The following is a 27,463-nucleotide window of genomic DNA, read 5'->3' on the forward strand; positions in this document are numbered from 1 at the left end:
CCTTGTTCACGCTGTTGCATTTCTACCCTTTCAGGGCAAGAAATCCAGCTTAATCAGAGTCAGGGGGCTCTGGGAGCGACCATAAGACTAGTCACACTCTTAATCCTTGGCCAGAGCACCGTGGAGAGGACCCGTGCACATGGAGGAAAATGGGAAGGAGGAACAAGCAGGGCTTGCAGACCAGCTTATGGGCTCTCCTTCCTGAAGGAACTGTCCTCCCAGGAATGAATCCTGTGTTCAGGAGCGCCTACTACCTCTGAAGATGTTCTGGGAGCTGTGGGTGGTGTGAGAGGAGCGGAGACACTGGCCCAGGAGAGATGGGATGCAAAAGCAGAGGTGCTTGGGAGAAGAGCCCTGGGATCTTGTGGGGGGGTCTAGCCAGGGGGGTCTGGGATCTTGGGGGTCTGGGCTCCTCCAACCTGGATAGCTACAGAGTGCTTAATCCATCTGGGTCCAGTTTCCCTGTGGTAAATTCAGGGGAACTGAGCTGGAAAAAATAATGAATTCCTAGTAGAGAATGGCCCACAGGTATCTGAAAGTTATTTTTAACTGCTGGGGAGCTGGTGGTCTCTCTTGCAGTGAGTTGATTTTCCTTCTTTCCTACTCAGGGCCAGGAGGGTCCACTTTCACATCTCTTTCTTTGTGGTTTATACAATAGACCTGGCAAGAATCTGAGAACTACCCCACGGAGGAAGAACAGACAGTGATAATAAACATAGCAGAGCTGGAGATCTGAGTTGCCAGGAGAATTTATTTCTCAGGACACCTTCCCTCTGCTTTCCCAAGGTGTCCCATGGCAACAGGCATCGGGAGGGACTCATTCTTCCATCTTCTGGGGGAGAAAAAGAATCGTACACAGGAAATGAGTCAGAAAATGAGTCAAAGCAAAGGTGAGGCCGGGCCTCGTGTTCAAGTGGGGCAACTGGAGAGGCTGGAGTCTCAGGAAAACATTAAGACGTGGCTTTGTCTCCGTCTGTACATTGTAAAAGCAGACCAGTTGAGCCCCTGGAGATGGGGCGAATCCCCCCCAAAGCAGGGGGTTCTTGGGCACCGCCTTTTGCAACAGGAGGGAGGGGCCGGGATAGTAGGGCATCTGGCTCCTGGCCCCTTACTGCTCCTGTGAGCCTGGAACCCCGGGGACCTGGCTAAAGCAGTACATCAGTGAAGGCACGGCCGGCAGCCAGGCAGGGACACTGACAAGCACCCTCTGAGCTCTGCAGCTGCTGCCTGGTCCTGAGTCTCAGGGTGTCTGGAGCGGGGAGTCTGCTCTCACCTGGGCTCCCACATCTCGGCTCTTGGCCCGCAGCTTGTTGACCTGGGACTCAGCGATGTCGGCGCGATCCTCGGCCTCCTCCAGCTCATGCTGGACCCTCCGGCACCTGGACAGCTGCGTGTTGGCCTGCTCCTCCTGAAGGGAAGGCCGAGGGGGCAGGAGGCTGAGGAAGGCCCTCCCTCTGGCTCTGAGGCCCTGGGTCCCTGACAGCCTCTTTGGGAACGGGGGTACCAGGAGAGCTTGGGCCCCAAGTCCCTGAGGTCAGAGGAGGGAGAGCTGAACTCTCCAGCAGTGAGGACGATGCCCACGGCTCCTGACCTTGTGCACCGCCCAGTCACCTGGGAGGTCCGCTGCCCCCAGGATAGGGCTTCCTGGGCTTCCCCAGTGGATCAGATGACAAAGAATCCGCCTGCAATGCCGGAGATCCAGGCTCAATCTCTGGGTGGGGAAGATCCCCTGGAGAAGGGAAAGGCAACCCACTCCAGTATTGTTGCCTGGAGAATCCCATGGACAGAGGAGTGGGCTACAGTCCATGGGGTTGCAAAGAGCTGGGCATGACAGAGTGATTAACACGTCACTTTTCCCCTAGGATGCTTGTCTGTTCCCCTGTGCCCCTCCTGTATGCCATCCCCACCCCTCAGAGCTCTTTAGAGGAGACCAAGTCTTCCAAGGCACATGGAGGCGTCAGAGACCCACGGTTCACGGCCCCCTGCCCCGTGCCTGCTCCTGCCCTGTGCCTGCTCCTGCCCTGTGCCTGCTCCCAATGCCGGCTGCCCATGGCCAGGCTGGGTCTGGTTGAGGACCATCCAAGGGTTTCTGATGAAGGTGGCCTGCTGGGCCCTGGCCAGTCCTGCTGCAGCTGTGGTAATCCTCCCCCTGTTTAACCAGTCCAGACCTGCTTCCTAGAGGTCAGGACGGAAGCCCCAGTCTCTTGAGCAGGGAAGACAAAGGGCAGGGAGAGAAGCCTCATCTTCAGTCATTTATCTGGAGTAGGCTCCCCCAGATTTTGTCTCAGGATGCAAGTCCTGTGAGATGCTCTGTTTTCTAAAAAGAGATGCCATGTTCCATCAAGGGTGAGAAATGCTACAATTCAGAACACCTCTTCCACTATGAGGTCCATCCCATGTCATCTGCAAAATCTGAGAAACACTTGAAGTAAAGCAACCCTCCAACTTTGTGGAACCCAGAGTTTTTCCTAAAGGATTTCTCATCTATCAAAGAGAAAGACCCCACCCTTCTCCTCCCCACCACCCCCCACCCCAGCTTCCTGCTATTAAAGTCCTTCAGACCTTGGGTCCCCAGAGGGTATTTGGGAAGTGCTCATTTCAGCCCAAACCATTTCCTCCCTGTTGATTCCACTGTTTGCTCAAGGGTAGATCCGAAAGCTTGAACTGGGGAGTGGGAGTTAGAGAGGCCGAGGAAGGATGGAGGTGGTGGGGGCCAGGGCCAGGGCTAAGATGGGATGACATGAATTAAGACCAGGTATTTGAGGTCAGCTCACAGGGGCAGGGAGTTCTGAGTGAGTCAGGGGCAGTGTAATGAGTCAGGGTGGGTGGGATAAAGCCAGGTGGGTCGAGGCAGAGTGGAGGGATGGAGGGGTATGGGCCAGGACTGGTGGGGCCTGGGGGAGGGGGAGGAAACTAGGGAGAGGTGGAGGAGAATATGGGAGGGAGAGGAGATTAGGGGAGGGAGAGGAGATTAGGGGAGGGAGAGGGCAGGTGTCCTGAGCTTGTGTTTATAGCCTGCAAATGAAAACTCAGGCCTCAGCTGCCGTGGACCCTATGAGACTGGATGGACCCCATACTCACAGCCTCCTCTGCCTGCCTCTTGTAAGCTTTCACTTTGGCCTGCAGCTTGTCCACCAAGTCCTGGAGCCTGAGGATGTTCTTGCGGTCCTCCTCTGCCTGCAAACACAAGGTCCATGCCAGACCCATTCTCCGCTGCTTCTGCAGGTGGGATCCAGGGGGTGCCCGTTGGGGTTTCAGGAGAGTTACTGCCTACCTGGTAAGTCATCTCCTTGACCTTTCGCTCGTATCTGTGGGCGCCCTTTAGAGCCTCGGCCCCCCTCTTCTGCTCAGCGTCCAGCTCACTTTCTAACTCCCGTACCTGCACCCAGCAGAGAGCACAGGGGTCAGGCCACATCTTCCGGGCTTTTCTCAACACTTGCGTGCTGGTTGTTTTTAGGGTGAACTCAAGATCCTCTAAGTTCATTTTTGCAAAGCTGTCTCCTCCTCAGGCTCAGAACACTTTATTCTCAAGGCCGCTGCTAGTGCATGCTGTGCTTTTGTGCAAATGACAAGATGCCCTCTTTGGGCAGAAGCAGCCCCAGGTGCACGTGGCTTGGCTAGTGGACGGAGCTTTGCAAAAGATGCCCCTTCCTCGGGGGCCATGCAGCTGGGTGAGGGCCGTCGTGGGGGCCTGGATTCCTGATTGAGGAAGGCAGTTGCAGGGGTCACAGAGAGAAAGTGGGCCCAGGAGAACTGAAGGTGTGTTTAAGCCCCAGGTCCAGCTGATGAATCCAAAGGAAGTCAGTTGTCATCACTGAGTATGAGTTTTTGTTTATCTATTTATTTAAAAAATTTTTTTGTCTGCACTGCATGACCTGTGGGATCTTAGTTCCCTATCAAGGATTGAATGCATGCCCCTTACATTGGAAGTGTGGAGTCCTAACCACTGAACTGCTAGGGAAAGTTTTGAATTTCTGTGTATTTAGAATAGCGATAATTCCTGTCAACCTATCTCGAATGTGGGGATCGAACAAGACAAAGTCTATCTTTTGATGATATAGCGCTGCTGCTGCTAAGTCGCTTCAGTCGTGTCTGACTCTGTGCGACCCCATAGATGGCAGCCCACCAGGCTCCGTCATCTCTGGGATTCTCCAGGCAAGAACACTGGAGTGGGTTGCCATTTCCTTCTCCAGTGCATGAAAGTGAAAAGTGAAAGTGAAGTCACTCAGTCGTGTCCAACTCCTGGTGACCCCATGGACTGCAGCCTCCCAGGCTCCTCTGCCCATGAGATTACACAGGTATTATTGATTTCATAGCTGTGTCTGCCTTTCCTGAAGCTGTGAGGGAGTAGGATAGCCACTGAGAGTGCAGGTCACCACTGTGGCCTGATTCCTCAATCCAGAGGGGGCCCCGTGGTGGTGGTGGCAGCCAGTCCTTGGGAATCCCAGTGGCCACAGAGAGGGCAGCTTTGGGCCTGCAGGCTCCCTGAATCAACCTTGAAATCCACCAGTGGAACCGGCAATTCTGAACACTGGAGAAGAAAAGACCCGCCCCCCCTCCCCACCAGCCCCAGGAAGCTGTCTCCCATCAGGTTCTATGAAACATTTGCTTCCCTAGGAATTCCCTCTGGGCAGCTTTAAGCATTGGATTGGAGAATAGGCTAGGTGGCTTACCATGCCATGGGGGGCTGGTGGAGGGTTCCCTGCCAACCCAGAATCAAAGAACCAGGGAGGGTGGCATGGGATCTAATTCCTCCCGCCAGGGAGGGGTCCATGGGAAGGCCGAGCCCAAGTTTGTTTTAATAGAAGAAGACTGGGAATACTTAAAAACAAGCATTTCAGAATCCTGGGGGGAACTCTAACTTCCCTGGTGTTTACTTTTGATACTTGTGTGTCTGTGTCCTTGTAGTTTTTAGCTAAAAAGTGGCTTCACATTTAAACCGTACAAGTGTAGCGACCACATCTTTGGGAGGCTGGCATCAAGGATGCGTTTGGGTCTTTCCTGTGGGAGAAGGGGTTTTCTTCTCTCCGCCACCTCTTCATCCTGTCTGCCTCTTTCATGTCCCTTTTCTCAGGGACAACAGAGACAGTTTCACATCCTTCTCCAAGGCCTCCTCCAAACTGCCAACAGGTAATGCAGCCCGGTTTAAAAAGCAAATAAAATGAACTATCCCAGGTCGAAAGGGAAAAGCAAAGGGTACAGGAAACAGAGGGAATCATCAGGAAAGAAACGGAAAACTACAAAATATGCTCCCAGACCAAGACAAAGCAATACTGTTCTGCGTGTGGATTGCAAGCTGCTGGAGAGTTAGCCTGCGGGAAGCGCCAATCGCCCTGCATTTTGGATGGAGTGAGAAAGATACCAGAATTTCAAGATGTATTTTGACAGTAGGAAATCGACATTAGGAAATCCAGGAAGGGAATGAGACCTGGGAACGGAAGCCAAAGCGGCAGATTTTACGTAGGATGGGCCGTTGTTTATAAAAGTGCTTCTTTTTGTTTAGTCACCAAATCATGTCCAACTCTTTGCGACCCCACGGACTGTAGTCTGCCAGGCTCCTCCGTCCGTGGCATTCTTCAGGCAAGAATACTGGAGTGGGTTGCCATTTCCTTCTGCAGGGGATCTTCCCAACCCAGGGATCTAACCTGAGTCTCCTGCACTGGCAGTTGGATTCTTTACCACTGAGCCACCAGAGAAGCCCCTTATCAAAGTGCAGCTTGATGAATTACACCCAAATGTGTAATCTTACAACTGCAAAGTATTTTTCCCCCACCCCCAGTTAATATAGATCTGAATCTAAATAAAGATAGAATGTGAACATGTGGCATGTCGTTACACTATGGGTATTGAGGGATACCCTTTCTGAAGTGGGTCTGTATATGTCTTGGGGGGTAGAGCAGAGAGGGAGGAGCGGGAGGGACATCTGGCTCGCAGGGAGCTTCACACGCGGTCCTCAAACGGCACCTGCAATTGACTCACTGCCCACTTCCCTGCCATCGAAGTTTCGGGACTGTGGTTCTGCCAGAGGCAGCTGAACCTCTGTCACTCTGGGAATGAGAGTCCCCTCTGGCCCCCCTACCCGGTTCTCCAGCTTCTGGATCTGCTTCTTCCCGCCCTTCAGGGCCAGCTGCTCAGCCTCGTCCAGGCGGTGCTGCAGGTCCTTCACCGTCTGCTCCAGGTTCTTCTTCATCCGCTCCAGGTGGGCGCTGGTGTCCTGCTCCTTCTTCAGCTCCTCGGCCATCATGGCCGCCTGTGGTTCACAGGAAGCGTCTGTGGCCCACCCGCCCTCCTCCCTGGGCGAGGCTGGTCCTCCCTCCCTCAGCTCCCCTCCTACTCTGCCTCTGCTGAGCCTCCCATCTCCTCCATCTCTCCAGGAAACCACCACTGAGTGACTGCAGGGCTGAGGAGAGGAGACCTACTCGCCAGGCCCTGGCTTAGAAGCCCCATTCTTGTCTCCAGACAGCATCTCTGAGAGGAAAGAACGCAGCTCACATCTGTGATGGCTTTCTTGGCCTTCTCCTCCGCATTTTTGGACTCCTGGAGAGAGTTCTCCACCTCTGCCTGGCATTGGGCTATATCAGCTTCCAGTTTTTTCTTGGTATTTATCAGGCTCGTGTTCTACAAGAAAAATTAGATACCAGAGGTTCAGGCTGCATATGGACACTTACAGTGATTGGAAGGGAGAGAGTTGGGTGGGGAAGGAAGTCTAATGCTGAGGATGTTCCGGTTCTGCTTTTTCGAGTGGGTGAAAAATATTAAAAAAGATTCTCATTCCTGATCAGACAGAAAGTCCCAAATCAGATTCAAGAACTGTAGGTAAAATAACTGAATAAACAATGAAGGTAGGTTTTCAAATATTTGAGGAAGGATAGATTATTTAATTAATGGTGTTGGAACAAGGAAATGGTTGATTTCACTATATGAAATGAAAAATAATTCTGATGATCCAAACATTATACATAGGGTTGTAAATGTGATGACAAATGAGAAAGCATTTGCAGTGTGCATTGCTGAAAAAATATTTCCTTCCTTAATATGTAAAAAAGGTAAACCATTAAGAGAAAAAGGGCAAAAGTACAAATAGCTAAGACACACCAGACGAAATACAAATAACCAATAAATATGACAAAATGTTCTACCTCATTAGTAATCAAAGAAATACGAAATTTTAAAGTGAGGCATTTTCAAGCATAAATGTTAGTGAAGATTGAAACAAATAATTGCTAAGCACTCTCACATATTTTCCCAATGGGAATAAAAATTGGGACAACTTTGTTAAAGAGCAATTTATAGCATATAAATGCTTTTACTGTTTTGACCATGAAATTGGGCTTCCAGGAGTTTATTTACTTCTAGGAATATTAAGGAAATAGTAATCATGGATGTATATGAAGAAGTTTGTCATAGCAATCTTCTAATTGTAAACATTTTTATTGAGAGCAATCTAAAAATACCAAAGCATAGAAGACTGATTATATAAAAGTGTCACAATACACAACTAAAATGGACTACTTTCCTGCCATTAAAAAAACTGTATCATGGAAAATTATTTTAAAATATACAAATGTGCTTATGACATTGTTAAATGAAAATAAGTAGCAAAAAGACTGATGACATTTACTAAAAAAATCATATTTATGTATAGAAACAAGAGTCTAGAATAAACGATCCCCAAATGCTAACAATATGGTTGGTAGTTTTCTGTTTTTTTGGCTTGTATTCTCTAGTTTTTAAAGCAAGGAATTTCTTTTGGAATTCCCTGATGGTCCAATGATTAGGGCTTTGAGCTTCCACTGCAGGGGGCAAGCGTTTGATCCCTCGTTGGGGCTTCTCTGGTGGCTTAACTGGTAAAGAATCTGCCTGCCACGTGTGAGACCTGGGTTCCATCCCTGGGTTGGGAAGATCCCCTGGAGAAGGGAATGGCTACCCACTCCAGTATTATGGCCTGGAGAATTCCATGGACTGCACAGTCCATTGGGTGGCAAAGAGTCGGACACAACCGAGTGACTTTCACTTTCACTTTCTTGGGGAACTAAGAACCCACATGCCATGTGGGATGGCCAAAAATAAATAAATAAAACAAGGAATTTTGTAACTTTCTTAAAAATAATCATTTCAAAAGACGATCCTAATTATCTAAGTGTGTGTATGTGTTAGTTGCTTAGTCATGTCCGACTCTTTGTAATTCCATGAACTGTGCCCACCAGGCTTCCCTGTCCATTGACTTCTCCAGGCAAGAATACTGGAGTGGGTTGCCATTCTCTTCTCCGGGGGATCTTCCTGACCGAGGGATGGAACCCAGGTCTCCCGCATTGAAGGCAGATATTTTACTGTCTGAGCCACACGGAAGCCCTAATTATCTAAGCTTGCAGCTGAAATGTTACTGCATCCGTGCAGCCTTCTCCAGCCCCTTTATGCAATAATTTGTCCTTCTTTATCTTTGGATAGAAGAATGCTTAGCCATCTTCCATCTAGAGGCAATGTTATCCCAAGAACTAAGCCAAATGAAAGTTGGTCTTGAGCACTAGCCTGGGAGGAGTGGTAGAAACTCCATCCCACAGAGCCGGGGTCCCCCCTAGGGTGGACCCCGAGTGCAGCAAGGGTGGACTCACCTGGGAGTGAAGAAGCTGCACGCGGCCACTGGCGTCCAGCAGCTCCTGCTCCGACAGCTTGCGGGTCCGCTCTGTCTGCTCCAAGGCCACCTTCATCTCCTCCAGCTCCTCCTGCAAGAGGCCGTTCCTGCGCTCCACCACGGCCAGCTGCTCCTTGAGGTCCTCGTTGCTCCTCAGGGCATCATCCAGGTGCAGCTGGGAGTCCTTCACAGGGAAGCCAGGGGTGAGACGGGAGCCCAGGGCAGGCTGAGGTCCTGCCAGTTCTCCCATGGGCCGCCCACTCACCTTGAGCTGGCCCTGGACTGAGCGCAGGTGTTTCTGGGTCTCAGCCATCTGGCGGTTGGAATGGCCCAGCTGAATCTCCATCTCATTGAGGTCTCCCTCCATCTTCTTCTTCAGCCTCAGAGCATCATTCCTGCTCCGGATCTCAGCATCCAGTGTGCTCTGCGTGGCCTCTGCTGCCCGCTGACTGCTTCTCTTCAGCTGCTCGATTTCTTCGTCCTTCTCAGTGAGCCTGCGGTCGAGTTCAGATTTCACCTGGTTCAGCTCTAGCTGGACACGCAAAATCTTGCTCTCTTCATGCTCCAAGGAACCCTGATAAAAGCAAAAGAGAGACTGGGAGTGCTGGGGCAGCCACCTTCTGGAATGAGGGTTTTCATCCCCATCGTGATAAAATGGGTGCTGTTACACTCGTTTTACAAACGACTAGAACAATGCTCAAAGAGGTCAAACGGTTCGCTCCCAAATTGTGACTAGTGCTGAAACTAGAACAGAGCATGGCTCTGAATTAGTAAAAATTTGATTAATGTGTCTTTGTAAAAAAAATAGTGACCATAAATCAGGAGCCTACCTAGTCTCTAAAAAGACAGAGAAAGAGAAATTGCTCTCCTGTTAACCCTGAGTCGTGGAAATTTCCCTGGAAACGTCTCAACCATCTGGTCCGCACTGGCCACCGTGGATGATTAAATCAGGACATTGCACTCTTTGGGCCACATGGAATTCCCAGTGGCCAAATATGACTGTGCATAGCTCTTTGCTGAAGCTAAGGCATTCGGACCTGGCTTTCAGGATGTTTGGTGATGGAGTTCTTGCTTTCTGAGATGTTGAGGACATAAAGACAGGTTTATTTATGCAATAGGGAAAATATTATACGATGGACTGGAGGACTTGGAGGAGACGAAGCAGCAGGACACAGCTGCCCTCCCCACCCCCACTGTGGGGTGCGGGCAGCTGAATGTTCTTTCCAGCAAAGCTTCCTGCCAGGTGGGCTCCTGGCAGGAAGGGCACCCGGGGAGCATGGTCTAGTCCCCCTTCCGCGGTGCTCTGTGCTTCTCCATCACGTCCCAGGCACTTACCTCCACCTCTTCCAGGGCAGCCTGGAGGTCTGACTTCTCTTGCTCCACCTGCTTCTTGGTCTTCTCCACTTCCTGAAGATTCTTGTTTGTTTCCGCAATCTGCACGGTTAAGTCGGAAATCTCTTCTGCAAAGGACAGGCTTGATTTAGGCTATTTCCACAGGTTCTATTTGATCGATGGAGAGGACCAGGGAGGAAATCATGGAGAGTGTGCATAGAATCACAGTCTCAGAAATAGAAGGGGCATTCGAGGGCACTGGGTCTGGTCTAATTTTGTAGATCAGGAGCCTGAGACCCTAAGGGATTTAGTGTCAGAACCAGGGACACAAAGCCACGCAGAGACAGAATCCACGGAAGATCTGTTCTCTAGCAATGTAGGGAGCTTGGCAGCCCACAGGCCGTCTGTTCTTGAGAACTAGGCTTGGCTGCCACTATGCCTTCCATTGGTGGAGTTTGGGTCTTGGGGTCACTGAGTAGATGCAAGGATTTTGTGGGGCAGTGAGAAGGAGGCAGCTGTGGCTAAGTGGGGGAGAGGTGGCTGGAAGAGAAGGGGGGACTGTCACACCCCTGTGAGTTGGGGGAGAGAGCTGGGGGCTTCTTACTCCTGCAATGGGCAGTGCCCACCTTGCAGGTTTTTATTCTCCCGTCTCAGTGTCTCTAACTGATCCACCACCTCCTCGTAGGCATTGCGCATCTTGAAGACTTCAGTGCTATGAGACCTGGACTCTTTCTGAGCTGCTTCCAACTCAGCTTGACTCTCATCCAGTTTTTGTTTCCACTCTGAGAAGACCTAGGAGGTGACAGAGGGACCTGTGAAGAGCCGAGAAGGCTAGGAACTGAGTCATGTTAACAGTGAGTCATGTCAGCAATGCCAAAGTGGGACCCTCCCACCTTTAGAGACCAAAGAAACAGGGGGATTCCCCAAACTCAGGGGTTCCAAACTCTGATATCTCTACAGAGATCTGCTGTATCCTGAAAGATATGGTGGTCTCAAAGTAATCTGAATTAACTTTGATGAAAAATAAAATTCCTTCCAGAGGGACTGTCACAAAAATCAAGGGACAGTGCAAAGCCCCAAAGTCTCCACTCCGGACTTGATGCTCTGTGCACCTCCCCCTACCCCAAAGGATGTATGCATTCACACATCTCTTGCATCGAGTGATGGGGAAGGACCTTATCGAAGTTCCTCTGCTTCTTGTCCAGGCAGGCGCAGGCAGCGTTGGCCCGCTCCAAATCCAGCATCAGATCATCCACCTCTCCCTGGAGTCTCTGCTTGGTTTTCTCCAAGGACGCGCACTTGGAGCTCACAGACTCTGTGTTTTCCTCTGCTTCCTGGAGCCTCTGGGCCAGTTTCTTCCTAAGAGGATCAGACCTACTGTTGCTGGGAAAGGTGGACTATTTCAGAAGTAACTGTCAGATCAGGAGGGAATGGAGCCATCTAAAAAGGACTGGAATTTGATAAGACCAAGGCCTTAGAGTTTGATGATTGGATAGGATCTAAGTATCACCTGAAGAATCCCAAAATGTGTGGTGGCAAAGCAGTCGCCTAGGAGTTGCCAAGGGGACCAGGTGGAATGAATGGACAGGACCCAGGGGGAAGGGCATGGAGACCCAGTCTGTGTGCTTAGGAAAACTTCAAGGCCTAGGGAGGAAGACAGGGCCTGTCCCTTGTCTCTTCCTTGTGTCTTAAGGTCATCTCTCCTAGCGTAACCTGGGAGCCCCTACTTGGCCTCCTCCAGCTCCTCCGTGCGCTGGATGGCGTCCGTCTCGTACTTGGTCCTCCACTGGGCCACCTCGCTGTTGGCCTTGGACAGCGCCCTCTGCAGCTCGGCCTTGCCCTCCTGCTCCTCCTCATACTGTTCCCGCAGCAGGTCGCAGTCGTGGCGGGCGGACTGCAGGGCGTGGGCCAGGGCGCTCTTGGCCTGCGGCATCACCGTGGTGACAAATTGCAAAACCGTTTGGTCATTTTCCAGGGTAAGAAATTTTGTTTCAACCAGTGTTTCCCAACTTGAGTCATTCACTTGCTGCCTTCACAAACTTAGCTGGAGCAGCATAGCTCCTGTTTTATTTACTTCACTTTTTAAAAAGTAGACTATTATATTTAAGTGGAAAATCATTAACACTTGCCATAAACAGAAGGTAACCGAATAAATGCAATGGAGGTAAGACAATGTTACCACCTTCTAGCTAAGTGATTTGCAGCTGTGACCCTGTGTCCTAGTCCTATTCTCTTGTGTTTTGATGAGGAGGATGCACCAGTGTTAGAGAGATGGTATTCAAATTGAGGGGCTTCCCTTGTAGTTCGGTGGTAAAGAACCCGCCTGCCAATGCAGGAGACTCGGGTTTGATCCCTGAGTTGGGAAGTTTCCCTGGAAGAGGAAATGGCAACCCCCTCCAGTATTCTTGCCTGGGAAATCCCACGGACTAAGCAGCCTGGTGGGGTCACATGAGGTCACAAAATAGTCAGACACGACTCAGTGACTAAACAACAACATCCAAACTGAGACCTTTTACTTATTTAATCAGAATAATTGGAGGAGAATCAGAAAGGGATTAATCTTCTCACTACTTAAGGCAGTGTTTCGGAATACTGTGACCATGAAAACCCCAAAGGTATATTCTGGTGTCATCAGGGGGCTGTGTCCCCACCCGGGAAATCTGACATGAGCTGTGCAGTTTCCACGGCTCTGCCACCGCTTCCCAAGCAGAAGGCGGACATGTCTGAGGCCTCCATCACTCACTTCTGCCTGGTTGGGAGGACATTGGTGCTCTCATCATGACGGTCACAGAGCACTGTCTGGTTGGCCCAGCGCAGTGACTCATGTATTTGCATCCTTTTAAAGGCACAGATTGGAGAAGGAAATGGCAACCACTCCAGTATTCTTGCCAGGAGAACCCCATGGACAGTGGAGCCTGATGGACTACAGTCCATGGGGTCTCAGAGAGTAAACACGACTTAGCAGCTGAACAAGGACAAAGACACAAATAAACAACAAACTTTTCCCAGGAAGGAAAGCTTAGCTCCTTCTGTATCCTGCCAAAGGACAGCCTTGCTCCTGGAAGGGGCCTTCTCAGGCTCTGATTCTCTCCACTCCCTCTGCCCTGCAAGTCTCCCAGGAACCACAACCATATGCTAGAAAGATGGGAGACAAATACAGCACTCTTCTTGTGTTTTAGGAGAGGCAGATGGAGTTTGCTGGAATTCCAGAAGAGCGCCCTGTAAGTTTTAGCTGGCACAGGGCAACCCCAGAACTACATATATGCAGTTTTGGGCACACTTGCTTTTCTGTTTTAGTTCTCAGACACACATCAACAACATTTACTAAGCACCTACTGTGTGCACTGTTCTACTGTGTGCTGTAACTACTGTTAACTACTACAGTGGGGAAAAATAATTCTTGCCCTCTAGGAGTTGACAGATTAGTTGGGGGATGTGAATTATAAATATCTTGATATTGACATCAAGCACATGATAATGGTGTTTGCATTTATGCAAATGTCCCAAGGGTGCCCCCAAACCACCCAGCCCTTTGGAGGAGGGGGTTCTTAAATGTAGGTGTTGTAGCTGGTGATACACAAAGAGTGATGGAGGAGAGAGAGGAGGGCGTTTCAAGGGGGTGGAATGATTGCTGGGCAGAGTGGGAAGATGCACGGAGGCAGAGATGGCCCAGCTAGTACAGTGGTGGGGGAGGGGATGCCCCTGCCTGGGGAGGGGGGTTTATCAGCCCCTCCACTGGGGGACAGAGGGGCTCCGAGGATGGAGCACCCTGGTAGAATTTTCTAGCTCTGAAGAAGGAGAGCCGATGCCAAGGTTCTGGAACCTCCAAGAACTTGTTCCTGTCCTACTGCAAGGAAGAGAGGAGCAGCACCAGACTTCATGACACAGCACTGCCCTCAACCAGCTCCACGGCTTCTCAGGTCCCACCCGACTCTACCTTTCTAGATGGAGGCATCCATCCTTACCTTGGTTTCTTCCTCCAGCTGCCTCTTAAGATCCTCCAGCTGCTGGGTGAGGACCTGCTTGCCTTTGGTTAGCTGTGAGATCAGAGCGGCCTTCTCTTCCACTTGGTGGCTCAGCTCCCCTGGCAAACACATGTGGGCCCACGTCAGGGTTTGGACCACCCTCTTCCACAGTGCATCGGGACCCCAGGGCCCTGCCCATCCTCACCATTTTGGGTCTGCAGCCTTGCCTTCTGCATGTTCAGGTCATGGATTAACTGTGTCTGTTGGTCATCCTTGGCCTTGAGCTCATTAAACTGGTCTTCCACAGTCCGGCACATCCTTTCCACATTACTCTTGAAAAAAAAAAAAAAAAAGCCAACATGAATGGGAAAAATGGATCCTGGGTTCCTAGTATCAAATCACTTGATAGTTTAGCTTCAAAGTGGGGTTGCCGCCTTGAAGAATCTGCCTTGCAATGGAGGGGACTCGGGTTTGATCCCTGGTCCAGGAACTAAGCTCTTACATGCTGTGAAGGAATTGAATTAAACCCATGCGCTGCAACTAGAGAGTCTGAGCATCACAACAAAAGACTTTGTGTGTCACAGCTAAGACTTGACACAGCCAAATAAATAATAAGCAAATAAATGGGCTTCCCAGGTGGTGCTAGTAGTAAAAAAAACAACCCATCTACAGGAGATGTAAGAGACCTGGGTTCGATGCCTGGGCTGAGAAGATCCCCTGGAGGAGGACATGGCAACCCACCCCAGTATTCTTGCCTGGAGAATCCCATGGACAGAGGAGCCTGGCGGACTACAGTCCATAGGGTCACAAGAGTTAGATGCAACTGAAGCGACTTAGCAGGCATGTACACACAAAGAAAGAAAGAAAGAAAGAAAGAAAATGGGAGATGGATTGGAAGCATTTGGGAAAGACTGGATGAATGATGAGATCTTGAGTTATAGCAGATCTTTGGATCAGGGCTCTGGTGACCTGAATGAATTTGGGGAGCCAGGAGCAGATGGAAGTGGAGAGAGTGTTACCGTTCAGAACATGCAGTGAGTTGCAGGCATGGAACTGTACCCGCTCACCCAGCAGGTGGATGCTGCCTCGCCTTTGCAGAGAGCAAAAGCATCAGGTACCTTTGACTTGGAGACAGTCTCGATGTTGCTGGCCATGTCGTCGATCTCCATCTTCATCTCGCTCTTCTCTTTCTCCAGCTTCTGCTTGACCCTCTGCAGGTTGTCAATCTGCTCCCCCAGCTCGGCCACACTGTCCGCGTGCTTCTTCCTCAGTGTGGCCGCTGTGGCCTCGTGCTGCAGAGTGGCCTCCTCCAGGTCCCTGCGCAGTTTCTGGAACTCGGCCTCCCGCTTCTTGTTCATCTCGATCTGGACCGAAGTGGCCCCGCTGGCTTCTTCCAGCCGCTCGCTGATCTCCTCCAGTTCCCGGGAGAGGTCCGCACGCTGCTTCTCAATCTTGCCTCTGAGCGTGTGTTCTGCTTCCACCTCCTCCTCCAGTTCTTCAGTGCGGGCCTGGAAGGGTCACTGGGTCAGCAAGGTCATGGAGGGTTGGGCAACAGCCCCACTTTGGGGAGGACATGGTGGGGAGGATTGGGGGTGGGCTTCATAAGGTCAAGAATACATTATAACATTAAATCCTTGGAAGAAAACTTGGCCACAATCTAAGTGCCCATCAGTAGGGGAATGGTCAGATCAGCCCGTGGTCCAGAGGACCACAAAGTAGTAAGATGTCCACTCAGGTCTACCATGTCAGCTCTGCAGGATGCATTGCTACAGGAAGAGAGCAACTCGCATAATGATAGTCTCTATATAATATTTTAAGTGCGTATATATATATTCGGCCATGCTGCATGGCTTGGATAATCTTAGTTCCCTGACCAGGCATCACACATGGGCCCACAGCAGTAGAAGCACTGACTTCTAACCACTGGACTGCTAGGGAAGTCCCCATATACATATGTATTATGTAGAAGTTTATATATATATGTATTTATTTAATATTCTTGTTCCTTTTAGGAAGATCTCCTGGAGGAGGGCATGGCAATCCATTGCAGATCCATTCCAGTATTCTGCCTGGAGAATCCCATGGATATAGGAACCTGGCAGGCTACAGTCTATGTGGTTGCAAAGAGTCGACATGACTGAAGTGACTTAGCGTGCATGCATGCATCTCCTATATATATATTTTTGTGTCTATGTACATAGATCCATGTGTACAAAAGATCCAGAGGATGCCGTGGATTTCTGAGAAGGTGGAAGGACCCTGGACTTAGGGGTGGTGCTTAGAGCACCCTTATCAATAATATTTAGTTTATGCTGTTGCTGCTGCTGCTAAGTCGCTTCAGTCGTGTCTGACTCTGTGCAACCCCATAGACAGCAGCCCCCCAGGCTCCTCAGTCCCTGGGATTCTCCAGGCAAGAACACTGGAGTGGGTTGCCATTTCCTTCTCCAATGCATGAAAGTGAAGTCGCTCAGTCTGACTCTTCACGACCCCCTGGACTGCAGCCTGCCAGGCTCCTCTGATCATGGGATTTTCAAGGCAAGAGTATTGGAGTGGGTTGCCACTATGGGTAATTTTAATTATCTTCAAGAAAATCTATTTATATGCAACTTAGACAATTTGAATATTAACTTCAAAAAAAGGGAAGGAGATTCTCTCAAGCTCCAACAGGACTAAGACAAAAAAGCAGCAAAAGAAACCTGGGGATGAGACTTCCTTGGTGGTCCAATGGTTAAGAATGTGCCTTGCAATGCAGAGGACTCAGGTTCAATCCCTGGTCCTGGAACTAAGATCCCACATGCTGTGGGGCAACTAAGCCCACACGATGCAATGCAAGATTTCATTTGCTGCAACTAATACCCAGTGCAGCCAAATATATAAATATTTTAAAAAGAGAAACCTAGGGGAAAGAGCAAGGAGGGGTCCCTGATATAGGGATTTCCAGTTGGTGGGGAAGGTGTCCACACGTTACCTGCAGTTCTTTAATCTTCTTTTGTAACTGCAGACTGTGAACTTGTTCGTCTTCAATTTTGGTCTGTAGCTGACTGATTTCAAACTCCTTCCTGCAAATAGATACATATATATATTTTAAATACCTGAATTATGAGCCCTTCAAAGGCAGAAGTTAGCTTTCGGGCTCAAACACAGGTGAACATGAAAGAGCTACTTCTTCAGTTTCTCCTCCACTTGCTGCTTGTCGTTTTCTAGGTCCATGATCGACTCCTGGCACATCTTCAGGTCTCCTTCCAGCTTCCTCTTTGCTCGCTCCAGGTCAGCCCGCAGTTTCTTCTCCTGCTCTAAGCAGCCCTCCAGCTGGGAAGACATGGTGGGGGAGGGTTGAGAATTGCTGGGGACTGAGCTTGCCTCTTAGCCAAGGGCAGTGTCCCAGGGATCCCGCAGGTGTGAGCCCTCACCTCTGCCCCGGGAGGGAGCATGGCCCCCTGCCTCCTCCCTCTTCTCTCCTCTGGCAAAGGCTGGATCCCCCCCCCCCCCCCCCCGAGGCCTCCCAGTGCCTCTTTCAGCTGATGCCCATTTGGCCTATCCCATGCCCCACGATGGAAACATGGTGCTGGGGGATGCATACTCTTACCCAGACAGAATGGGGCACCTGTGGGAGGGCACTGGCCCAGCTGTGCCTGGGAAGGTCTAGATTATATACCATCAACCTTCTCCCCTACCTGCACCATGCAGCTGTGGGGAGATTTAGGCAAAGAATGTGTGTGTATGGGGAGGGGAGGTGGGCAGTGAGGGAAAGGAGTTGTTGGGGAGGAGGACACCTGCTTCGGCCTCAGGACAGCTGCGGCAATCTGGAAACATTCTAGCCATGATTGGGAGTGAAACCTTAAGCTTCAAACCTGGCTCTTATATCAAGAACAAAAGTGTAACATGACCTGGGGGTAGGGAGGGGCTGGATGGTAATTTTTCAGGCCACCAAGGGAACTCACTTTTAACAAAGTTAGAACAGGATTGGAGCTGTTGGAACCCAAGGACCTACAAGTGGATGCTAATAATGGATGATAGTGATGCTGCTGCTGATGGTGATGATGCTGGTGATGGGATAATAGTGGTGATGATGATGGTGGTGATGGTGATGATGCTGATGGTGGTGATGACAGTGATGGTGATGGTGATGGGATAATAGTGGTGATGATGGTGGTGATGGTGACGATTGTGGTGATGGTGGTAGCAATGATGGTGGTGATGGTGGCTGGTGATGATGGTGGTGATGGTGATGATGCTGTTGGTGGTGATGACAGTGATGGTGATGGTGATGGGATAATAGTGGTGATGATGGTGGTGATGGTGACGATTGTGGTGATGGTGGTAGCAATGATGGTGGTGATGGTGGCTGGTGATGATGGTGGTGATGGTGATGATGCTGTTGGTGGTGATGACAGTGATGGTGATGGTGATGGGATAATAGTGGTGATGATGGTGGTGATGGTGACGATTGTGGTGATGGTGGTAGCAATGATGGTGGTGATGGTGGCTGATGATGGTGATGGTGATGATGCTGGTGATGCTGAGGGTGAGGATGACAGTGATGATGATGGTGGCGGTGATATTTGCAGCTAACATTTTACTGAACACGCTGTGTGTGCTATGCTTTCCATGAAAACTCTTGCAGCTAAAGCTAATTGAATCCCCATTTCACAAGGTGGAAACTGGGGCTTCACGAGTTTCAGTGGCTCACTCAGCATTCCACATTTATTTGGAAGGGGCTGAGATCTGAACTCAAGAGGTTCTGACCCCAGAGTCGGAAGCCTCAACCCTGTATCCTGTGTAGACCTCATCTTGTCTTTGCTTCTGCAAGTCATCAATGTTAGGGCGTAGTACTGAAATCTCCTCACGTCATCTGTTTGCTGCTCCAGCTTGGTGTTTATTTTGATCAGACCATTGACTTTGTCTTCTTCAACCTGAAGATCATCCAGTGTTTGCTGGTGGGCTTCCTGCAGAGATTTCTTCTCTCTGGTCAGTTTGGAAATGTTTTTTTCAAGTGCTGTCATTTCTTCTGAAAGATTCTTTACCTAAGAGAGTATATCACCAGTTGAAACCAGTTCAAACAATTAAGAAGCTTCCAGCAAAGGCTATTGATTTTTTTTTCTTTGACTTTCTCTTTTTCGGTTACTACTTCTTTGCCTCTCCAGCAGGTGCCCATGGTGTTGGCTGCATCATCCTGAGATTGGCAGCCTCTGGTGTTTTTCAGTCCTCACTGGCCTATCACAGGGCCCTTTAGGATAATTTTTTTTTAAAGAGGACATCATATGGTACACAGAAGGACATTATTCATGCAAATATGCTGCCTCCAAAAAACAACATATCAACCTGTACTCATCAGATTATATCCATGGGAATTTGTTTATTAGCTGGCCAGGGTTTACAATGAGGCAGGAAGGGGAAGAGGAATAGGCAGGAGGTGCTATGCAAGAAAATCCAGAACGGGGAGTCCCCGGTGTCAGGAAGCAGGGCAAGGGCACCAACCGTGGAGTTTTAAAGCATTAAATTGAGCTTTTCCCATGTGCAACACTCTTCCTGATCAGAGGTCGTTAATTCCTGACCTATGGGCCAAATCTGGCCACATAATAGTTTACAACTGTTGAATAAGTTGTAAACATTGGTGGAAAAAATGAGATTTCACCTAAAATCTGGATGTCTGATTTCTCGAGGAAAATCAGAAGCTCTGGCCATGCAGCGTTCACATCCCCCCCTGGCAACCATTGGCTGGCAATGGGCCCTGGATGCCACCTGGGGGCAGGGCAAGTGCTCTCCAGTTTGCCACAGTCCCCGCCCCTTCTCTGCCACCTCCCTATCGACACCCAGTTGCCCATTCGACGTTGCCTTGAGCCATCTCCACCTCCCTGACAGCAAAGATGATGTGAATCACGGACTGTATTTTCCATGCATTTTTGTCAAGTGTTATTTTGTGTGCATGTAATTTTAGTCTGCATAAACGGTTTCATGTTATATGTTTCATTTTCCTCCTTTGTCCCCACACTCAGCACTAGCCCTTTCACATCTATCTCGTTGTCCTGGTGGCTGTGTGTACAGCCTGTTGTGTGTCCTCCACATTTCACCTCTCCATCCCCCCAGGTGGACCCTGATCCTGCCTCCAGCATCCATCCCCCCCACCACAAGAAATGCTGCCGTGAGCCTCCTCATACATGTCCCCTTATGGACCTGGCAGGAGAACTCCTTGGTCTGTATACCCAGAAGCAGAACCACTGGGTTGAAGAATGTGTGGATTCTTAACTCAGCTAAGAATTTCCAGATGGCTTTTCCATAGGCTGCATTAGTCTACCTTTTACCAGTAATGCATGAAGGTCCCTGATCCTCTAACCTCCCTGCCAGTCCTTGGTGTGGTCCAGTTTTCTGCCTCCTTCACCACCTGCCTCCCCGATCATCTGCCTGGCTCTGTGGGCAGGTTTTTTGGCTTCCCTGGGCCAAGGGCTTCTCCTGAAGCATCTCTTGCATTGTGGAGGAAGGGTTGGGGCTAGAAGCTTGTGGTGTGACCAGGCAGGTAGCAGGAGTGAGGGAAGAGCCCACGGGTTTAAGAACAGGGCGGAGGTGGTTCATTCCCCTCCCACTTCCGGGCAGTTCTTTCCCCACCTGTCTTCTGGGAGGAGAGGTGGGGATGCCCACCTTGTTCTCCGTGGCATGCTTCTCTTTCTCCACTTTGGTCAGGGTCAGCTCCAGGTCATCGATGTCTCTTTTGAGGGAGGAGCATTTGTCTTCCAGGTTCCTCTTCTTGGCAACCAGTTCAGAATTCATCTCCTCCTCCTCTTCCAGCCTCTCGTTCAGCTCCTTCACTTTGGCCTCCAGCTGAATCTTGCTTTTGATGAGTCCCTCACACCGCTCCTCGGCATCCATCAGGTTTTCTGTTTCCTAAAAACCAGACAGATCATTGTTTTTTCTAATTTATTTTTTGAAGGATAGTTGATTTACAGTGTTGTGTTAGTTCTGCTGTGCAGCCAAGTGATTCATTTATGCACAGATTCACATTCTTTTTCATGTTCTTTTCCGTTATAGTTTATCACAGGATGTTGAATACAGTTCCTTGTGCTATACAATAGGACCGTGTTATTTACAGACTGTTGTCTTTTAATCAGCCTCTTGACCAACCCCAGAGGTAAGGGCTTTACCCTCCAAAAGCCCATTATCTGGACTCAAGTCAAGGAATGGATCATCGCCACACACACACATATACACATGCATATGTGCACATGTGTGCACACATGCATGCACGTACTCATGTATATCATCCAAATACTTTTTTTTAGCCACTAATGGTGTCATCTACTTAATAGAAATTCTCAAGCAAAGGCACACGTAGCATTCATAAAGCCTCTGCAAATTTGTCACATTTGGATGCCCGGCCATCTCCCTCTTCCTCCTGCATGAGTTGAAGATCAACTCATCCACTCTGTGCTTTCACACGCTAACTAATATTTCCCAAACTTGACCACCTTTTAAAACTCTCCACAGCAAAGCGCTTCTTACGACTGCTGAGGCCTGCTTCCTTCAGCCACAGAAAAGAAAACCCCAAATAGAAACAAGTGATTAAATATGTACATTCCCCAGAAGGCTCTACAATGAGTCTCTTGGAGTGACCACGATTAGCTGATTATGTTGTTAAATGTAAACAGATTATATCCTCTCGTACTTCTCAGTGTTGTGAGAACTGGACATGCATTTCAAGGTAATGGATGAAAAGAAACTGGCAAGAATAGCCTTCTGTGTTTACTGAACATGTCCTGTGTTACATGCATGAACTCATCTGAGCCTCCCAGCTACCCTAAGAGGTGAGAGGCTATTGCTGTGCCCATTTCACAGTTGAGAAAACTAAGGCACAAAGAAGAGAAGTCACCTGCCTGAGGTCACACAGCTGCCAAGTGGAGGATCTGGGATGCAAACCCAGATATCTGGTTCCAAAACTTGTTCTTGTGCTCACCGTGCTTGGGAAAGTGAAAGGGGAGGAGGAGGTGCTGTGCACTTAAGCAAAAGGTAAATGTATTGGGAGTTTATTAAAACGAGCAAACACTAAATGTCTTGACTCTGTGAAATGAGACCATTATGCTGCCAGAGTGTTATGGATTAGATATACAGCTTAATTTTCCCTATATCTTTGAAAATATGCATATCTTTAATTTTTAAAAAATGTTTTTTATCTTTAAATTTTTTGGCTGAACCACTCAGCCTACAGGATCTTAGTTCCCTGACCAGGAATTGAACCTAGGCCACGGTAGTGAAAACCTGGAATCCTAACCACTAGGCCACCAGGGAACTGCCAGTGATTTAGTTACATGATTTTTAAAAAGACTTGGTACATCACTGACAGATTTTTTATTATGACAAACACATCCCCCTCATGCCCACAGCAAAAATACATCTGACTCTGCTGTAGAAGACAGGGAGAAATAAAGTCAGCAGAAATTCACTTTGCAGATGTATTTTGTGGTGTATTGAGTCCACAAGCCCGGGCTGGCCTGCTTTTACTGGCAGGGTAGTGATGTAATACCCCACAAGCCCACTGGGTGGCACCACTATCTCTTGCATAAACTCGGACGGATCCTCCTGGCCTCGGGGAGATACTTACAGACTGGACCTGCAACTGAAGGTCATTCTTTTCCTGCAGCAGGGACACCATTTTCTCCTCCAGCTCCTTTCGGCGAGCCTCAGATCTGGCCAGTTCTTCCTTGGCTCTCTCAAAGTCTTCCTTCATGGTGGCTATCTCCTTCTCAGCCTCCGCACTCTTCAGCAGGGGCTTGATCTTGAAGAACAGGTTCATCCAGGGCCAGTGCTTGACGTTCATAAAAGATCGGATGTTGTACTGGATGCAGAAGATGGAGTCCCTGTGTATTGTTAGGACTGGGGTTAATGGACCACAGCAAGGTGCAGTCTCCACCCCCCTGCCCCGTGGGCCCCAAGACCTTCACCCTTATCGGTCAGGTGGGAAGGGGGTGCAGCTTGGCTGTAACCCATCCCATGAGCCCCAGAGTCTGTTCTGCAAATGAAGAGGAGAGGAAACAGCATGTGCAAATTTGGGAGGTGAGAGAGGTTCCATCCACCTGGCTTCCACCTCCACCACCCTACTGAAAATGCTCACCCTAAGGTTGTCAGTCTGAGCAAACTCCGGGAGGTAGTGAAGGACGGGGAATACAGGGTATCAGGGGGAAGGGGTCCCAGTGAACCCCCACACAGGACTGGCCCACGGTGCTGCTGCTCCTCCTGTTGAATTACTGAAGGACGAAGGCCCTTCAAGCTTCATTCAGTCCCCTCCGTCCTCTCTCCCCCATCATCTGTGTCCTAATCGGGTCCTGTCATCTGTTTGGACTTCTCTACAGCCTGGCCTTGGCCCCTCTTGTGCCTTCAGGCCTGCTCTTCTTGCGGCTGCCAGTGTGCTTTTTGTTTTATGGCCGCGCTGTGCGGCAAGTGGGATCTTACTTCCTGGAACAGGGATCAAACCTGTGCCTCCTGCAGTGGAAGCGTGGAGTCTTAACCACTGGCTTGCCAGGAAAGTCCCCCAGGTGACCTGTCTGAGCTATTGAAACAAATCCGATCCTCTCACTCGCCTCCTCCATGGCTCCCCATCAAGTGGGAGATTTAACCTAGGCTCTTGAAGATGGCAGGTGGGGACCTCCACTGCTAGCCTCTCCTCGCTCCAGTCAAGTGACCTGCTTTTGCTCCCCGCAACCCGCAGGCCACCCTTCCTCCAGCCATGCAAAGCCTCCTTTGGAAAGCTCTTTCTTTTTTGCTGCCCTTTCATGCCAACCCCAGCACCCAGTCTGTCCACCTGGCCCTGAATACAACTGACACTACGCTTGTCACAGGTGTGAAAACTAGCCGAGCAGGTGTCTGCCTCCCACTCCTCTGTGGGCTCCTGGAGCCCAGGGCACATTTCTGCATCCCCAGTGTCAAGCAGAGGCCCCAGCACAGAACCGTGGCTCAGTAAATGTGGGACAAATAAGTAAACATCTTAAGACTAAAGCACGAAGCGAAGGTCAGCTCCAGGGAGGACGGCAGGGAGGCGACGGCTTGCATCACCTTCTCTCCATCATCTTCTTGAACTCCACCCGCATCAGGTAGCCCCGGCACAAGGCCTGTGTGCGTGTCATCAGGGTCACCAGCTTCTCATCCCTCATCTCCTCCAAGAGGCCCAGGAGCCCAGCTTTGAAGAATACCTGTGTGAAAGGAGAGACGGGCCCTGCTTCATCCTCAGCCTGTGCGCCCAAGGCTGGCTATCTCTGTCTAGCCCCAGCCCTCGCCTTTGGAGCCCTGACTTGGGACCAGCAGCCGTCTGGCTCGCCGGACTCAGTTTTTGGAGGCTGTGTTCTCTGCAGGAGCCCCTCTGTGTCCTGTTCCAAGGTACGTTCCAGGCCCCGCTGGCCCAGGCAGACAGATTCTGCTGGAGTTCACATGCAGGAAGCAAGGATAGGGCAGAAATGTAATCACACATGCAGACCAGGAGGGACTCACAGATGCCTCTGCCTCCCCATCCTCATCCTCCAATCTCTCCGCCCAGCTGAGGAGGTGGGTCCCACCCTTGGGGCCCCTCCCTGCACTGCCCACACCTGTAGGGCTTCCTCTGCCCCTGTGATGTTCCTGGGAAGCAGGGCACCCGTGGGGGCTGCAGGCTTTTCCCTAATGGGGTTGATGGTCCCTTGGCCCCTTTTAGGACACGGAGCTTTGGAGCAGGCCAGGATTTGCAGCTGGCCTTTGTCACCCACTCTCCATGCGACCTTGAACAAGTCTCTTGTCCTCTGGGAGCCTCCCAATAACCCCATGAGACAAGTACTACCCTTATCACCATCAGATGATCTGAAAGATTCGGTAAAATGTGTATAGAGAGCACGTCACAGGTCTCAGTGCACACGTGCTCAATAATGGTGATCATTTTTATTGGTGATAATTCTCAGGACCTCACGGTCCCTGGAATTCTGTGTTCTCCGATCTCTTGGGCTCCCTCTCCCCTTTAGGGGCACTCACTCTCTGCTCCTGTTGATTTCTTCTATAGCTGCTAGGGCTGGGGCTGGAATTTCCAATTAAGCCTCTAGACACTCAAAGTCAGCATAGAGAGAGCTACCTATTCCTGGACAGAGTTCTCTTGGCCTGGGCTTCTGGGCAAGGGACAGTCAGGCTTCCCGGAACAGGAAAGAGACACCTTTCCTCCCATCAGCTCACAAGCAGCCCAGTTCAGTTCAGCTGCTCAGTTGTGTCTGATTCTTTGCAATTCCATGGACTGCAGGACGCCAGGCCTTCCTGTCCATCACCAACTCCTGGAGCTTGCTCAAACTCATGTCCATCGAGTTGGTGATGCCAACTAACCATCTCATCCTCTGTCATCCCCTTCTCCTCCTGCCTTCAATCTTTCCCAGCATCAGGGTCTCTTCCAATGAGTTAGTTCTTTGCATCAAGTGCCAAAGTATTGGAGCTTCAGCTTTAGCATCAGTCCTTCCAATGAATATTTAGGACTGATTTCTTTTATAATTGACTGGTAGGATCTCCTTGCAGTCCAAGGCACTCTCAAGAGTCTTCTCTAACACCACAGTTCCAAAGAGGGTTTGGGGGTTAACCCCACTGACCTGGGGGTTACCTGGGGTGGGGGTCGTCCCTGCCCCACCTGTGCTCACCTTGGTGTGGCCGAACCTATACTGCTCCCGGTCCACGTCGATGGAGTTCAGAAGCTTCTCGGAAGCATTTTTGCTGTCAATGAACTGCCCCTCTGGGATGGCACTGGCATTGAGGATCCGGTACCTGACGAGGGAGGGGGAGGGGTCAGCCTGGGGCCTGGGTGTGAGTGGTCTGGAGAAGAGCCTCTGGTGACATAGCCCTGGGTGCAGCCGGGAGGGTGCTGGGCCCGCTGCTTCCTGAGGGCTGCTGTTTCCTGCTCCTCCCTGCTCAGGCCCTGGGGCCACGGAGCCCAGCGGGGTCCCAGCCCAGTCTCTCTGGGACAGAAGGAGGTGGTGTCCCTTGTACCCAGGGTGGTGTCTGGGAGGTAGAATCCAGGGAGCCACTGTGGCTGAGGGGACAAGGCCATCAGCAGTGGGCCCAGCACATGGGAGCCGAGGAGACGCCTCATCTGCACTGCAGGCTAGGTCAGGACTGGCACCTACCTACATCCCCCCACCAACTGGGCAGTTCTGGGGAGGGTGGAGCTTTCAGTCGAGGGGCAAAATTTCCCAATGGAATCAACTCCTGTGAAAGGATCTGTGCCTGAGACCAGGCCTTCCAGAACCTTCTCCTGCTCCAGCCATGGAAATGGAATATTATACAGTGACTAGTCTGGCAGAGAGGAATCTAGGAGTTGATTTTAGGCAAGCAGGTTGTGGCAGGAGGGAGAGAAACATGGAAGCAAGGCCAGCTGAGTGCGTGGCTGGGATGGTGCTTTCAGAGGAGATTACTCTTATCTGACTTAAAAGAGCCTTGAAATCAGCTGTGACCTGCAGGCTAGTGGTCATTCTAGAGTGTCCTCTTCTCACCTGTCCCCATGGGCAAGGCCGGGACTTGTGGGCCCAGACGGCAGTCGCGAGGAGAGTGTTGGTCTAGGGCAGGGAATCTCAACTGGGGAACATTGGGCAATATCTGAGGTTGAGGCGGTGTGGGTTGAGGCCAGGGGTGCTGCTAAAATCTTGTAACACACAGGACAGTCCTCACGATAAAGGATTGTCTAGCCCCAAACGTCCACAGTGCAGGGGTTGAGAAACTCTGGTCTGGAGTCCCAGTCAGCCTTGAGTGGTCTGGGCTCTGATCTTGGGATTACTTTGGGCCGGTCCAGCCCTTGCTCTGTGCAGAGACTCGTCGCCTCAGCAGAAGAGTCCTATGGAAACCTTGGGAGCTCACGCAACACCCAGCTGCAGGAGTGCCTTTGGGGGATGCAGAAGGTACCCTCCAAAGGAGAGAGCTGCAAAGGCAGGCAACCTACCGCTGTTTGAAGTCGGCATAGAGGATCCGGCTGGGGAACCCCTTCCTGCAGATGCGGATGCCCTCCAGGACCCCGTTACAGCGCAGCTGGTGCAGGACCAGGTGGTGGTCCATCACGCCTGGGGAGAGAGGAGCCCAGGGCCTGTTAGCGGCTTTTCCACTGTTTCCTCTGATGGTCTGGGTACCATGAGATCCCTGGATACCCAGACTCAAATGGGAAGGTTTGGTGCCAGTAGAAATAATCTCAACATCCTGGGGAGACTCTAGCACCCCACAACCATGGGACTAAAAGCCAAAATATTAATCTTTGCCCTGTTCATTGCTCTTGACTCTGGTGAGGACAGAATGGTTGTCTTGATCTAGAAATGTCTCTCATCATTATTATTCTCATAGTAACAACAGTTTTTATTATTACTATAATTGACAGCCAATATTTGCAGTGTTCATAATGTGTTTTGCCCTATATTGTTTTGTTTTTGTTATTTTCCTTGGGGGCCTAATAAATAATCAGGTGTAAGGGTTTCATGAGAATATGCAAAGAAGAAGCCTCCTCTGTCATTACTGTGTTTGATATTTTGGCGAGGTTGACCATATAATTTATTATATTGCATACACTCTT

The 27,463-nt window shown here is 50.3% G+C and overlaps 1 protein-coding gene across 1 annotated transcript in view; it reads right to left on the bottom strand.

Moving 5' to 3' along the window:
- Window positions 1-1,240: 1,240 nt before the first annotated feature.
- MYH13 (myosin heavy chain 13) overlaps window positions 1,241-27,463 on the bottom strand; it is a 47,841-nt gene continuing 21,618 nt past the window's right edge. The window contains exons 17-38 of the mRNA XM_052658613.1: window positions 26,846-26,963; window positions 25,554-25,677; window positions 23,968-24,104; window positions 22,520-22,775; window positions 20,566-20,808; window positions 18,777-18,953; window positions 17,093-17,238; window positions 16,898-16,988; window positions 15,048-15,437; window positions 14,135-14,261; window positions 13,930-14,048; window positions 11,692-11,888; window positions 11,140-11,323; window positions 10,591-10,756; window positions 9,968-10,092; window positions 8,898-9,206; window positions 8,613-8,816; window positions 6,493-6,618; window positions 6,080-6,250; window positions 3,275-3,379; window positions 3,082-3,177; window positions 1,241-1,408 (exon numbers count right to left, since the gene is read on the bottom strand). Coding sequence (XP_052514573.1) covers window positions 1,241-1,408; window positions 3,082-3,177; window positions 3,275-3,379; window positions 6,080-6,250; window positions 6,493-6,618; window positions 8,613-8,816; window positions 8,898-9,206; window positions 9,968-10,092; window positions 10,591-10,756; window positions 11,140-11,323; window positions 11,692-11,888; window positions 13,930-14,048; window positions 14,135-14,261; window positions 15,048-15,437; window positions 16,898-16,988; window positions 17,093-17,238; window positions 18,777-18,953; window positions 20,566-20,808; window positions 22,520-22,775; window positions 23,968-24,104; window positions 25,554-25,677; window positions 26,846-26,963 — 3,779 coding nt within the window. The remainder of the gene's footprint in view (window positions 1,409-3,081; window positions 3,178-3,274; window positions 3,380-6,079; window positions 6,251-6,492; window positions 6,619-8,612; window positions 8,817-8,897; window positions 9,207-9,967; window positions 10,093-10,590; window positions 10,757-11,139; window positions 11,324-11,691; window positions 11,889-13,929; window positions 14,049-14,134; window positions 14,262-15,047; window positions 15,438-16,897; window positions 16,989-17,092; window positions 17,239-18,776; window positions 18,954-20,565; window positions 20,809-22,519; window positions 22,776-23,967; window positions 24,105-25,553; window positions 25,678-26,845; window positions 26,964-27,463) is intronic.

Source organism: Budorcas taxicolor, chromosome 19 (assembly GCF_023091745.1).
Source record: "Budorcas taxicolor isolate Tak-1 chromosome 19, Takin1.1, whole genome shotgun sequence".
In the NCBI taxonomy this organism is placed as follows: domain Eukaryota; kingdom Metazoa; phylum Chordata; class Mammalia; order Artiodactyla; family Bovidae; genus Budorcas; species Budorcas taxicolor.